Here is a 14,741-nt window from a genome sequence, read left to right on the forward strand (position 1 = left end):
GAGAGAGAAAAGCAGGGAGGGAGAGAGGGGTATACACACAGAGGCACACATACACAATATTTCTTTTTGTTGCTATTGCTGTATCTTGTTAAGTTTAAGTAAATCATCATTAATTAGGTCCAGCAAACAAATTTTTCAGTTGTTCCCTAGAAGATAAAACATTTCAGAAATGTATGGGAAGAAATATAAACTAACCAAAATGGGCTTGGTACACCACTTCCAGGCACAAAGCTTGGGCTTACTTTGGTACATGTTTTATAAAATATTGGCTACACTTTATATTCTCCCATCATACCTGTTTTCCTGTGCCTGCACAAGATTCTTGGTTAATCTCCAGTCACAAAATGTTAAGTTTATATCTCTAATAATGAAAACAATATTTATAATATGATTTCTTTAAAAATATTTTCTAAATTCATGAAAAGAGATGAGATATAAATTCATATACTCATATTCTTATGAAAAAAATCTTAGGAATATTGTTTGAGAAGCATTTCCCATAGGGGCCATTGGATAATAGCTTTGTATTGCTTATATCTGAATATGAAAAACAGTGAAACTTTTAATAAATAGCATCTTAAAGCAAAAATATCCAAAGCTGATTAACAATAGCATGTATCCAATCTAATCATTATGTATATTAAGCCTCTATTGGTTCCTTTTTTAATAATAATAATATAGAAGACAGATAAAGTCTTTGGGAAATGAGGTAACTGAGATAAGTGAGTTTTTTTACTAATACAGCATAGGATGGAAGAAATTTATATGCCTTAAAACAGTTTTTGCTCAGATTTTAGTAAACTATAGTCAGCAGTCTGAGTTATCCTTACTCTGATCTGTCTAACGAGCAGTCCTGAAGCGTGAATGTCCGTGTACACATCTCAAGAAGCCCTTGTCGCAACCTCTGTTGATCTTTTTCTGGAGAGCAGGAAGAAGCATTGCATCCGTGCACACATCAAACTTAAATTGTAAAAGAAAACAGTTCCAAGACTCATACAGTCGTGGAAATAAGTTTCGGTCCAGGTGACAATATATACAGAAAGACAGACTAAAAGGGCGGGAAACGGGAAGAGAATGGGAAGCATTCATTGTATAGCCTTAAGAACGGGGTTTGTATACTGACTGGAGAAACAAGGAAGACAAGGGAGAAACACAGAATTGGGAGAAAACACAGGATGAACTGCGGGAACATTTTAAGTTCTGCTTCTGACAAATGCTGTGGCTGGTAATAGCATCATTTCGTTAACTTAATTTTTTTTTTTGGACAATGTATGGAATTGAACCCGAGGTTTTACGCCCTACTCCACAAACCCTTTACCCCTGAGCTCCAGCTCCAGCCATTAGTTTAGTACAATCTTGGACAGAACTCCCAAGACCCAATATTCATATGCAAATTATACAGATATGAGTTCTTTAAAGGGCTTTATTCAGTGGGGGGAAAGCCAGCTTTGAAGGAATAAAATTTAATTTGCCGGTGACTTGAATAGAGAAGCTAAGTTGGTGGGAAGAACATTTTTCTAGTGGAGTTATTGTTGCCTGCTCGGCCCACACGCTCTCTTGAACCTCAAGGCACATGCAATTTAATAGAGCAAATGCCTGCCGAGTACAGGGCAATCAGCATGTTCAGGAGAGTTTAGGGATTACAGCCTTCAAAGAATATGGGATGTTTTCTTCTAAATGACTGGCAGGAGATTGAACTAGATCCCTGATAATGTCCAGAGGGAAGGAGAGAAACATCTTCCGAGGAAAAGCAGAAACAACACATGGGTGTGGGGTTCCCTTCAATCTGGGTTTACATCAATCCCTACCGTTCCATGTAACTGTCATCCAAGTCCCCTTGAGGCTGCCAACCTTGGCTTCTGCGTCCAAAGTGGACCAGAGTTTCATCCACAAAGGCTGTTTAGCGGTAAAAGGTGAGAAGGAACGATCAGAAGGAAGAGGTGGTGTCTGGCTTTGCCCCACCGTGACTGCTGCACTATTGGTAGCTTCTCCAGATGACACGAAGCTTGTTTGATGTGAGAAGATGAGCCGTTATCACTTACCCTACTGCTTCATCAGCTTGGCAAAGGTTAAGGTCACAAGGTGTATGGGTAACCCCAATCCACTTGCAAGTCAATCTGTGTGTGTCTTCCAGGGTATCTTGATATGAATTTAAGCTAGAATCGTGCACTTGAGTGAAAGTCCAGTTCCGGTTTATTATAGTCTGCGGCGTGTAGTTTAACGTTAGAATTTGGGGTAGATATATAGGACAAACCATTTGTTTTAGATTTTCATCTAGATTATTAAATGTGACATCAACTAAACCTGCATGGATTAGCTGATGGGTTCTTTTCACGACCGTTTAGCTTCATCTCTAGTGACATGTAAATCGAGACATTACTGTGATTCAAAGCTCCTGGAAATGCACACAAGAATAAGAACAGTCTCTGTGCAAATGGAACCCAGATAGGTCCGTCTCCATCAAAGCACAGTATGAATAAGCCCATCTGTGGAGAGCACCGTGTAGGATTATACGGCACTAGCGTTTCCTTTTCATGTCATTTTGGTGGCGCACGTCTTGGATAGATGTAGAAAATTGATGCCAAGCACCTAAATCTGCCCTAGCTAGGGAAGTGAAAAGAAATGCCTTCCTTGAATTCGAGAAAAGATAGCATTCAGATTGGGGGGGGGGGACTCTCAGTGATTCCATTCTGTGCGATTTCCTGACCAGCATTAAATCCTACCCTCAGATGGAATTATTAAGGTTTAAAATACAAAATTGAAGGGAAGAGGGAAAGCTGTTTAGTGTGCTGTCTTCCAAATACATTAAAAATATCCCCTTTGTAAGGCATCTTGGAGGAGCTTGCAAATTACAAGGCTGCTAAGAGCCCCTATTGAAAAATACTGTGCTGTGTCTTCATGTGATGTTTAAGACAATTACTGGAGGTAACTACTACCCACATTTCTTTCAGAATCATTTCTGAAGAACAGCTAAAAATACTGTTAACTATAAGAGACTCAATCTGTCAAAATGTATTAAAGTGACACACTGCCAACTCCAGTTCAACCTAAAACCTCATTCCATAATGAAATGCTTTCTATAAACTCAGGAAAGCTGGGACACTCACGGCTCTCTCCTAAATTAGCCCGTATTGGAGACTGCACTAGTGTGGTATAGAAATGGTAATTTGACTCCCATGGAGGCACTCTAATGGCTCCTGAAAATGTTCCATAGATATGTTGGCTTTTACCTAGAAATTACTTTCCTCCAAAAGGGATAAAGAATTTGAAAAAGCCAAAGGGTGGGTCACAAGGGGAGGCATTTCTGCCTCCTGCTTACCTCCCAATGTATTCCTCTACCTGATACAAACATGGACATGAACACACATGTGTGCCCACCCCACGCCCACACACACATATGCACACACAGGATCCTGTGCACTTTCGCCTGTGGCCAGTGGCGCTCTTCTATTATAAAGAGATAGTAGCATGCCTACTGCCAGCGTTCTGACCCCCACATTCCCATTCCGGACATTCCAAACTTCAACCTCAGTGCAGAGGAAAAGAAAGGATTATGTTGACATCTGGCTGGGACCAGAACGTGTCCCCAGTCATTTCAATCCTCTTGAAACATGGCACCAACAGACGTCATAGAAGTCAAATTGAGGAACAGTAGAAGCTGGCAAACGTGTGAGGTGATTTACGTTTTGGTCAATTACAGGCATTACCTGATTGGATTAGAGTTCTGTTCAGTGTATCTGTCGCTGAAGGGTTCACACACTTGACGGGAAGAACAGTTAATATTTTCTCCTTGCCTCCCATGCGTGGCGAAAGGAAAAGCGGATTTTCTTCAGGATCTGGATTTTCATCACTCATGGATCTTGATGCCTGTGCTAGTTAGTTTTGAGGACCTTTGTTATGCTTTTGTCAACTGGACCCAAACTACAGTCACCCGGGTAGAAGGCACAACCTTCTTGTTGGGGTGCCCTCCTTCAGAATAGCCTGTGGGCATTTTCTTTATTGATGATTGATTGATATGGGCGGGCCTTGGCAGGCAGAAGCAATACATGGGCAGGTGGTCCTGGGTGTAGAAGAAAGGAGACTGAGGGAATCGCAGAGAACATGCCAGAAAGCAGCAGTCCTTCATGGTTTCTGCTGCAGTTCCGGCCTCGAGATCCCGCCGTGACTTCTCTCTGGACTGTAACGGAAATGTAAGCCAAAACCCTTTCTTCTCCAGAGTTCCTTTGGACAACAGTGTTTGTCACAGCAATGGGAAGCCAAGTAGGGCACGGCTCAGAGGTGCTCTTCTCGTAAGCAATCAAAGGACAGCCGTCTAGAAAATGCTGCTCAAATAATACTTGGATACCTCAGGATGGCTTTTCACAATCCACCTTAGCACCCCCCCCACCCCTTTGTCCTGGCTTGAAATCGCCTTTGTGTTGTAGTAAACAGTTTCATGATTCTATTAATGACTGCACCCTGTAAGAAACTTTTCTGATCCTTACTACCAGTACACCTGATGGTCTAGCTAGTGTCTGAGGTTTGGCTTTAACCAGAGAAAAAAATCTACAAAAATCTATGTCCCCGTGAACACCTTGATCTCCATGGATCTCCATCTCCGTTCAAAGCACACTGTGATCTGGGCCTAATTCTATTTCGCCTGCCTTTTTACTCTTTGCAAACCTCACTTCCCAGTACCCGTGACTTCGCACGTTCTCTTCTCGAAGCTTTCATAAATCTTAAATTTCTACTTCTTTGTCCATTGTCCCAGGAGCTCCCTTGATACAGTTATACAGAGTCAGCATTTTAGTTCTATTGACAGGTTGAGCCGTTGTGTAGTCCTTAAATTATAATGCCTAAGCATCATCGGGGTTAGTCATCAATGGCAGAGATTTGTACCAGCCACTTGCCACCAGATTATATTTCCCCTCCCCCACAAGGACCAAAACCTGGTACTTCTTAGAAGATCCAGAATATATTGCTAACAAGTCCACCAGGTGGCCCCAACACAAGGATCCAGCACCCCTTTAAGAAAGTCTCCTCCAGGAACGTCTCTCTTGCTTCTTGATTTCCGAAGTAAGAACATAAAAACATTTTTTGTTCCCTAAACAAGATTTTTTTTTTCCGTTCCTAGAAATTCCATTTCGGAAACATTAGAATGCAGAGATTTTTTTAATCTACTCCCTTCCGGGCTGGGATAACAGTGTTTAGGAGTAAGCTAGCTTAATCTGTGTAAATGAAATTGCTATTAATCACTTTTGGAGAAAATGGAGGAGTCCCGGGAAGACTCTGTAATTTGAATCACTTTGGTGCTGCCTCCGCCCGTGCCGCAGTTAGCAAATACATTGTTTATGAACAGCGTGGCTTAGGATGAAAATACCGCTTCTGCAAAAAAGGCAGGAAACGTTGTCAGGGCATCAGGACTCTGCTCCCAACTGGAGAATCCTGTGTTTGTAATAAATTCCTTTCGCGCTGGATGAGTTCTGCATTTTCAATGAGGTTAACTTGGCAACATTCTAGTTGATTTTAATAAAAATAGCTGCTTTGAGGGCAGGGAGCTGAGGTTGCCAAATTTACAGCTGCCTTGCACAATTCCTCTTCCACCTCCTTCAGGGCTACTTAGAACCAGTAAGCAAATTAAGTGTATCGATTGCAATTTTGTTGGACTAACCCGGCTTATTTTTTTTTTCTTCTTCTCCTTCTTAAGGAATAGACTTGATTCCTTTTAGTATGTGTCTTTTCAGGGTGATCTCTTCTCTTTTCAGCCATAACACAAAGACAACGTCATGGCTGGATCCACGGCTTGCGAAAAAGGCTAAACCTCCAGAAGAGTGCAAAGAAAATGGTAGGTTATTAAGTTTTTATGTTTTTATCAGCAGTGCACTTTGAGGATGTTTGTGAATTCTGAAGAGAGGGTCATATGTAAAGAGGTAATGATCTGGCTGGAACCGGCTCTACATGTACTGTTTCCTGCTGGAGAGAGGGGGACCCGGACCCGTCCGCGGGCCATGTGTTTGCCTGTCCCTCCGAGGAGACGCTGCCGGAGCATCTCCTCTCTGTCAATTTCTGCGGGTTCTCTTTGACCCCCGGCCTGACTTTCTCCCACCTGCTAAGGACTTTTGGTGTGCGGTGTGTCTCTCTGAGGATTCTGGTCTTTCGTTAAAGTCAGAGAGGACACAGAGAACTGTAGAACGCACAACTGTAAATAGCACTGGCGGTCCCCTTCAAAGGCAGCGATGTTCTGCCAGTTAGGAAGAAGCCAGGGTTGAAAAGAATCATTTTATTCTATAAACAGGCAGTTCAGCAAAACAAAGAATCGCATGAGTGTGTTAGGTGGTCCTTGCTGTGTTCCAGGGGCTTGCCTGTGTGAGAAGTTTTTAAACAGAGTCCTAGATGAATGCCAGCCCTGTCTCAAAATTAGTAAATTACACAGACGACATCTGCAATTAGGAGCCTTGTCATTTCTAAAAAAAAAAAAAAAAAAAAAAATGTGTACTTAATGTTAAAATAGTTCTTACCATTTACTCAAAGTAAACAGTAGACTCCCCTGTTGGTTTATTATCTGTCTACATTCGCAGCCTTTCTCAGGGCAAGTTTTTAGAGCCCTGCGTGAGAGCATATATCACTGATGGGCACATAAAGCTGGCAAGAGGGATGAAGAATATTTAAACTTTTTCAAAGTCTGTTTTAAGTTAAAAAAAATATTCTCTCTCATTCTAAAAATTCTTTTCTTTCAACAATAGCCCTAACTTTCTGAGATAATATTTTGGGTTCCCATTGTAAAAGCAGGAGGAACACACTACCAAGTTAAATTAGGGATTAAAAAATTCAATTTTCTGTGTAGATAAATGTACATATAACCAATATAATCAAATCTATATTTAACCTTCTTTTTATAGTTGTATCTGTTACTGTTTCAGAACAAAACTGTGCGTGGATGTAGCCTATTAATTATTCTATAATCTGACCTTTTAGCACAATTAAGTTATATTGCATTGATACCGCTAAGTCAAGTATTACAAACTGGGATAGACTGTAAGTCAGTATCACCTTATGCGATATGTCTGAGAGTCACAATTTACTTGGGCACAAATGTGCAGTCTTAGTATCTCCTCATTCAAATGAATCTGTCAACTTTTTAGCTTGTGAATCCTGCACTTCTCAGCTGTCTGCTTCCTTTGAGTTGCTCTTTTCATTGAAAATAAACGGCTAAGATCAACCCTCTGTGTCCTAAGAGACATGTGCAAACAAGATGGTGCATTTTATCATGTTCCAGTGTTAATTTTTTGCACATCTATATTTATCTGGGTTCTCTGTATGGTAGACGCTTGAACATGATGCTAATGCCTACAATTGTATGTCTCTGGAAAAGGAGACCCGGAGACCACTTGGTCAAAATGTCCCAGTGCTGGTCAGATACTGTTGGTTTGCATTTTCTACAAAAGAATTCATAGACCAGGATGCTGGACCTTAGAAACTCCCTTTTATTTCATTTGAACGCTACTGTTCTGGACACGTAATTTATATTTTCTTGCCAAGAAAAGCACTTTAGGGTAATACTGTCTCTTTTGTTTTATTTTTCTTTTCTTTAAATAATATGAATTACTACTGAGTGTTTGAAATGCTAAAGGGTTGCTTTGGGGGGCCGCCAACTGCGCATCACAATCAGCTCAGACACACGAGGTTGCTGTGATTTTTCTGAATTCTGGAATGTGTGTAAAATGTGTATTAAACTGTAGATCTTCCACCTGGTGACAGCTTCCTCCAGTGCAGACGCCTTTCCCTCTGCCCGGCAGAGAGAGTCGCTGTCAGATGCTCTAATCTAATCTAGAAAGGAGCCGGTCTGAAGTTGGACTGAGCTCTGGCGAGCCACGGTCCACCTCTGGTTTGCCCTCACTCTCTGTGCGTTTGTGGGCCAGAGTTTTCAACTACCAGCCTAGCGCAGCCTGGCAAACACTGTCTGAAAGGGGGCCAGAGAGGACGTGTCTCCGGCTGCAAAGGTCCCCCAGCATCTTTGGCTACAGCAGTCAGTGTGATGATATGAAAGTCAGGACTATGTTCCAGGAAACCCTTACTTGGAGACAAAGAAATGTAACTTTTGTGAGCTTTCGTGTAACAAAGTGATCTTACCTTTTCCCCCTTAACTATTACAAATAAATAAACTTAACTCTTAGATGGCATAAAATTAAAAGTGGGCTTGATTTGATACCTAGGATGAACTTGAGTCTGTCCATCATGTGGTGTCTTTCTCTCGGCATGTCTTGAACACTAATATTAATATTAAATGTTTTTTTTCCTCACAACTGTAGTACTGTAGATAATCTAAGATGTTTTTTGTTGTTTTTTTGTTTTGTTCTGTTCTGTTTCATTTTGTTTTCAATCTTCAGGAATTTTGCCTTAGTTTTGTGTGCATATGCCTGCGGACTCTGCGTTGTCTGAACTTGACAAGTGTTGGGGGTTGTGTGAGGGTTGGAATAAGCTGTTTAGATGCTGTACTTTGTTACTGTGGTCCCTGGGAATTCCTGATCATGTCCCTCACCTCTACAGCCTCTCTTCATAAATCATTTGTGAATTCAGATTTTAAAATCCCCAGGTACCTATGAGGAACTGGACATCTTCTCAAATGTCACCCGGTTTCTCCACGACACAGAGTTTTAAACTTTCTCTCCAACCTGCAGCCTGCGGGACACATTTTGCCAAGAATAGCTATTAGCTATGAACAACCACAAAATGTAAACCTACTCAAACATTATATGAGAATTTTTGGAAGGGGGTGTGAGGATGTGTGTGTGTGTGTGTGTGTGTGTGTGTGTGTGTTGTAACTGGATCGAGCACATTTCAAAGCTGAGTTTCCTAGGTAACCATATCATGCTGCCTTGTCGGGGAGGTTGTTTTTGATCCCTTTGCTTTTCCGGCATTTCACCCAGATTTTCACATAGATCAGTCCTACCTGGAAGAGGAAATTTAAGTGTAGTCATTTTTAAATGGGGGTTGGGTGAAAGAAACAATCTCATTACATAACCTAGTCCAGACGGGTCTCAACCTCACTATTTTCTTGCCTCGTGCTTCAGAGTGCTGGCGTTATGGGTATGCGGCACCATAGCAACCTCCTAAACTCCCAAGCTTGAGTGTTATGTGTGTATGAGTATTTGCTGTGGATCTGTTAATATATACATCTTCACATCTCTTCACAAATTCCTTGTCAGGTATAATTGGGAGCTAAGCGAAAGAAAAATGGGAGGCGTTCTCAACTGACTCAAATGATCCTCGTGGAGAGAAAATAGGCCAAGAACATTTCTCCTTGGTATCAGGGGAGAAAGGTTGCTCTCATTTGAGTCTGTACGAAATGAATGCTTTCTCTGTTTACAGGAAAGCAATCACTTGGCCCTTTTAATTTGAAAGCTAATACACCCAGTAAACATAAAAGCAACTCCCTTCTCAGAGTATCCTTTAAAATACCAAAGTCAGTGTGCTCTGAGAATCTGTCATAGCGCTGTGCAGTTTGGGACTTTTAGTACCAGTCTGCATGGCAGAAGAAAGTCTCCACCTACTACTGGAGTCTAGTAATAGAACTTGGGGGAGTGCTGTTTAGTAATCCAACACAGTTGTATTTAAAATGCCATGGGGGGGGGAGGTTAACCATTGAGTAATTTGGATTCAAAACTGGTTAAACCGTATGTAAAATACCATCATATTTCACCCTCAGAATCAGCAGTGTCGTGCTTCTCCTGAGACACGTTCAATCATAGCTGCTCCTATCGTGACAAATCCCACAAGAACACCGAGTAGGAGAGTCCCTTGGAGGCCGGGAGAAAGGTCGGCTGGCAAAGGGCTTAGCATACAAACATGACTATTGGAGTTTGATTCACAGCAACTGAGCACAGAAATAGTCCTCGCCTGTAATCTCAGCACAGGGGAGGTGGAGATGGATCGATCCCAGGGGCTCACTGGCCAGTCAATCAGACTGAATCACGGAGCTCCAGGTTCAGTGGAAAAGCCTGTCTCAAAAAGCAAGGCGGGAACTGGTGGAGGAAGATAATTGGTGCCATGTGCGCACACACACACACGCCGTCCTGAACACACAAGCATGCCCCCACAGGCACACGCGCACACGCACACTCACACACACGCACACGTGCACAAAATAAAGTGGCCTATGGACCAGTTCTCTTTACGTTGACATACGACTCAGCTCAGTAGCATCCCCCAGTGCTATATAGGTTCAAAAGAAATTCTGTCATTGAGCAGCCAGGAGCTCCAAAGCCTCTCGGGCGAGGGGATGATTCTCCATGGTGATTCCTATCTGTAGGAGGAGAATCCGTTCTTCCAAAAGGACTTGGCTTCCTCTGCAAGAAGAACTGCTTCTTGCGCTGTCAGTTCAGCTCCTTTAGATGGTACTCAGCCTGCAGCCTCCTAGATGACAAGGACAACAGGGGTGGAGGGAGTGGAGGGAAGAGCTGGCCTACCTCAACAGCTACCTCAACAGCTACCTCAGCAGCGTTGGGCTTCTCTAAGGTTCTTGGAGAGTTGGAAGAGAACAAATCCGTGTGGGTTAAAATTGTCCGTCTAACTAGTGCCAGCCTGATATTAGTAGGTTGATGTTTTCCCCTGTACTCTGTCAAAGAAAAATGGCTCTAAATTTTCACAAAATAATAATTACTTCTACCTCAGCTGACTAGATGGGCTCCTTTCTGAATTCAGTGTCTGAATTATGAGTGAGTTTCCATGGGTTACTACAGAAAAAGAAGTCAGCTGTAGCAGCCGCCTCCATGAGCTTGTATTTATTTACCTAAAACTAACTAGTCCTTTGAACTTTGTCTTTAAAAGATAGCTAAGAAGGAATACGAAAATGTCATGCTTGGTAGTGTCTATTAAATACAGATTTTTTTTCAAAGGGAGGAACTTGTCCTTCAAAAATGATAGAAAATACAACTAAGGTTCTAGTCATTTCTTAAATGAGTTTTATAAAATTGGCATGAGTGAGGTTATACTTGAATTCTAGATTCTGTTTTTTGATTGGCCATTCTGTCTTTATATAGGAAGTCTGGCTTGCTTACTCGTTTGGTTCTTTTCAATAATTAATAAATCCTAATTTCTCAAGTTCGTTGTCATCGAATCAGTTTTATATTTACCTATCTTTAATCTGAAGAGCTTGCTGAGAACTTGGAAGTGTGTTACTATAAAAAAACATTTGTTGCCATTATGTGGTGGCCAGGGCATTTTCTTTCTTCTCTTGGCCATTCTGACGGTGTGTCTGTTACACGTCCCCTAATGGCTGATGTATCAAGCATCTTGCCATCTGCAAGTATTCAACAGTGGAGTACCACATCATGGCTCTGTCCATCTTGATTGTTTCCTTTTCAGTTCCACTTTGGCGCATGGATATGAATTATTTTGATGCGAGATATGAATGACTTCACTGAACACGCTCTCACTAAACACCTTGCTCTTGTCGGCAATCTGTCCATTCATCCTCTGCACGGGGACTTGTGCAGATGTTTCAACAAGTCCCACTCAGATCACCTTTCATGAATCAGCCAGCCCAGGCCCCAAGGTCTTCTCGTGGTCTTTGTAAATACTGGCCAGTTTTATATGCAGGTGGTCTGCCTTTCGGTTAATTTGTTCAGTGTCTAAGGCTATGGCTCTTTCATTTTCCTTTTGTCTGAGGATGCCCAGAGAGCAGCGTGTTGAAAGGCGAGTTGCCCTCCCGAGTGCTCTGACATGCATCTTACATCCCACCCATCCATGTGAGGTTCTGTCCGCCCGTGTCGTCTTCTCCTGATTTCTGTAGCTACCTAGTCAGCCTTAACCACACACAGCGGTCATTTCTGCTTTATTCTTGATCAAGTTGCTTTATTTATTAGACTCCCTACTTGTCCATATAATTTTTAGAGTGTCTATGACTGAAGACAATCTTACTGGTATTCTGAGAGGAATTGCACTGAATCTATAAGTCAATGTGGGGAGAATTAATATATTTAATAACATGTGTTCCAGCCTATGGGCACAATAATTCTTATTGTTGATGTCTTATTTGATCTTTTCATCAGTGCTTTCTTAATTTTCCAGAAAAAAAAGTTTGATCGTGTTTTTAGTATATACATAGGCTTTCCATTTATCAGACATACATAGTAGTATGTTTTAATATCATTTTGACAATATTCACTTTTAACACGTATAAAAGCAATTGATTTTGATGTGTCAATTTTGCATAGTTTGACCAAACTCATTGTATAGAAACTTTGGCTAGATTCCATAAGATTTCTACCTACACAATATTTTTATTTCCAATTGGAACTGTTGATACGTTTTATTTATATTGTATTGTATTTTCTACTATCTTTTTATTCTGAAATATTGAACCCTTACTTTTGTTAATCCTAACTTGTGCATGGTGTACTGCTTTGTTAAATATGCTGATATTTTATTGAAGATGTGATGTCTGTGCTTGTGCACAGTATTGACCTCTACTTTTTCCTTTTTTGTACACTTTGATCTGACCCTCATATCACAGTGATCCCAGCCACATACAATGAGTACGTGTGGTTTGATGAAGCTTTGTTTTTTGTTTTCCTTTTCAGCACAAGTCTTGGACTTGCACATGCAAGACAAGCAGTCCACTGCCTAGCTTTGCCCAAGTCCTAGCTACTCTCTGTCACTGTGACAAATACCACACTTAGAAGCCACTTGGTAAGGAAAGGGTTTGGTTCAGGTTGCAGTCCCTCATCAAGAGAAGACAGACGAGAGAGGAGCACTGCTTACCAGGGGCTCAGAGCTTCACGGTCAGCTACCATTCTTCTGTAGTCCAGGTCTGCAGGTCCAGGTCTGGCACCCTGCCCAGTGAGCTGCCCTGCCCCGACAGACATGTTTACAGGACAAGCTGATGGAGGCAGTTACTCGGTTGAGGTTCCCTCTGTCTTCATAGGTGTGTCAAGGTGACAACCAAGGTGAGAGATCTGACTCTTTCTCCTTCTGTAAGAGAAGGTACCCCATAGTTTTTAGCTATTCTTTAAGTGACTGATGATGTTCTCTCAGGAGGTCAGCTGGCCAGGCAGTATTCTTACTGGAATTTTCATTGGAAATTCAGTTGCATTGAGCATAATGGAAAGAATTAGGTCATATGTTTCATCCTATTTTAGTTTGGGTGATCGGTAGCTTTATAGAAATGGTCCATTTCTTCTACATAGTCATATAAGAAAAATTAGTTCATATTTTCTACACTGTTGAATTTGGTGAATAAATTATATAAACACAGCTTTAATACCACTGTTTCTATCTATGTCTTAATAAGATTTTTATTTATGTTACTTTTTCTTTCAAAATTTTTATACAGTAAATTCTTTTTGAATGTGAGTTTTTAAGGACTTTCATTCCCTCATAATACATGGCAAGCATGTTTCCACACTAAACTATCTGCCTATCCTTTCGTCACGTCCTTATGACTGACTTGTGACAGCTTGATTATTATAGATGACTGACAAGTTTGACTATTATAGATGACTATCTATTAATCCGTAATTTTTAATTACACATTATAGTTTTAAATGAGATGTTATACAAATTTAAGGTATTATACAAACATAGTACCTTAAGCAAGAGTAGAAATATACATATAACAAAATTGACCTTAAAGTTGTATCAATAAACCAAAGTTCATACCAATGTATTCATTTTATATCATATTGCCCTTTCTTTTAGAAAGAAATTGACTGACCATTAGCCATTTATAACCAACCCTTTTAAAATGAAAAATCAACATTTATAACAACTATTTTGGACATTTTGGCATAGTTTTCTAAGTATTTTTAAAGTTCACAGAGACCTTTCAGGGGGTCTTGTTGCATCAAACTACATTAGCCTGGAATAAATCCATAGGTTTTCATACTCTGGGAAGCTTTTCCAAAGTAACATATTCTTAGATTCAAATTTTGATGTCAAGATACCTATAAAATATATATGTTGGTTTAGCTTAGCAGCCTGTAAAATGAAATGCCTCTCTGTAGTTAGCTCATTAACAGTCAAAACTTCGAAGAAAACACAATAATATACATAACCCATACTCTCTGTTTATTTTCCATCTTTATGTGACTTTTTATATTATTTTTACTGTCTCTTTAAAGACTTTGTTTTATTTTTTAAAGCTATTTCTTTCTATAGCTGCCTATATCCATTTTCTTTTTCTCTTAAGCCTATGTACATTTTAAAACACATTATGGCCTACTCAGAGGTTTATGTTTGTCTGAATGTATCTTTATTGCATATCGCAATTCTTTTTGCGGTCATTGTGCTAAGCTGTTAAGCAGGCATGGCTAGGAACAGAGCTGCTTTGCCTGTTGCTTTCACCCTGCTTGGCTTTTCTACATGGGAGCCATGTTTACCACCCCAACTTTAGGGAGCAGTTGGCCCATGCCACCACCAAGTAACTAGCAGCACGCTGCTCATAAACCCCCTTCAAGTGCTCTGTACCAGGACCTCCTGAAAGGGCCAGAGACATTTGTGCAACCAGCACGAACCAGAAAGCCATTTCTTTTTTTTGTTTTTTTATTGAGAAAAGGAAAAAAACAAATTTCCGCCTCCTCCCAGCCTCCCATTTCCCTCCCCCTCCTCCCACCCTTCTCCCCCTCCCCTTACTCCTCTCTCCCTCCCTCTCCAGTCCAAAGAGCAGTCAAGGTTCCCTGCCCTGTGAAAAGTCCAAGGTCCTCCCCCCTCCATCCATATCTAGGAAGTGAACATCCAAACTGGCTAGGCTCCCACAAAGCCAG

The 14,741-nt window shown here is 41.0% G+C and overlaps 1 protein-coding gene across 4 annotated transcripts in view; it reads left to right on the forward strand.

Moving 5' to 3' along the window:
• The window catches only part of Magi2 (membrane associated guanylate kinase, WW and PDZ domain containing 2), a 1,267,351-nt gene that overhangs the window by 845,905 nt on the left and 406,705 nt on the right, over positions 1-14,741 (forward strand). For all 4 annotated transcript variants that reach the window (XM_026784667.1, XM_026784668.1, XM_026784669.1 and 1 more), the window contains exon 6: positions 5,745-5,824. In XM_026784667.1, the coding sequence (XP_026640468.1) occupies positions 5,745-5,824 (80 nt within the window). The remainder of the gene's footprint in view (positions 1-5,744; positions 5,825-14,741) is intronic.

Source organism: Microtus ochrogaster, chromosome 26, assembly GCF_000317375.1.
Source record: "Microtus ochrogaster isolate Prairie Vole_2 chromosome 26, MicOch1.0, whole genome shotgun sequence".
In the NCBI taxonomy this organism is placed as follows: domain Eukaryota; kingdom Metazoa; phylum Chordata; class Mammalia; order Rodentia; family Cricetidae; genus Microtus; species Microtus ochrogaster.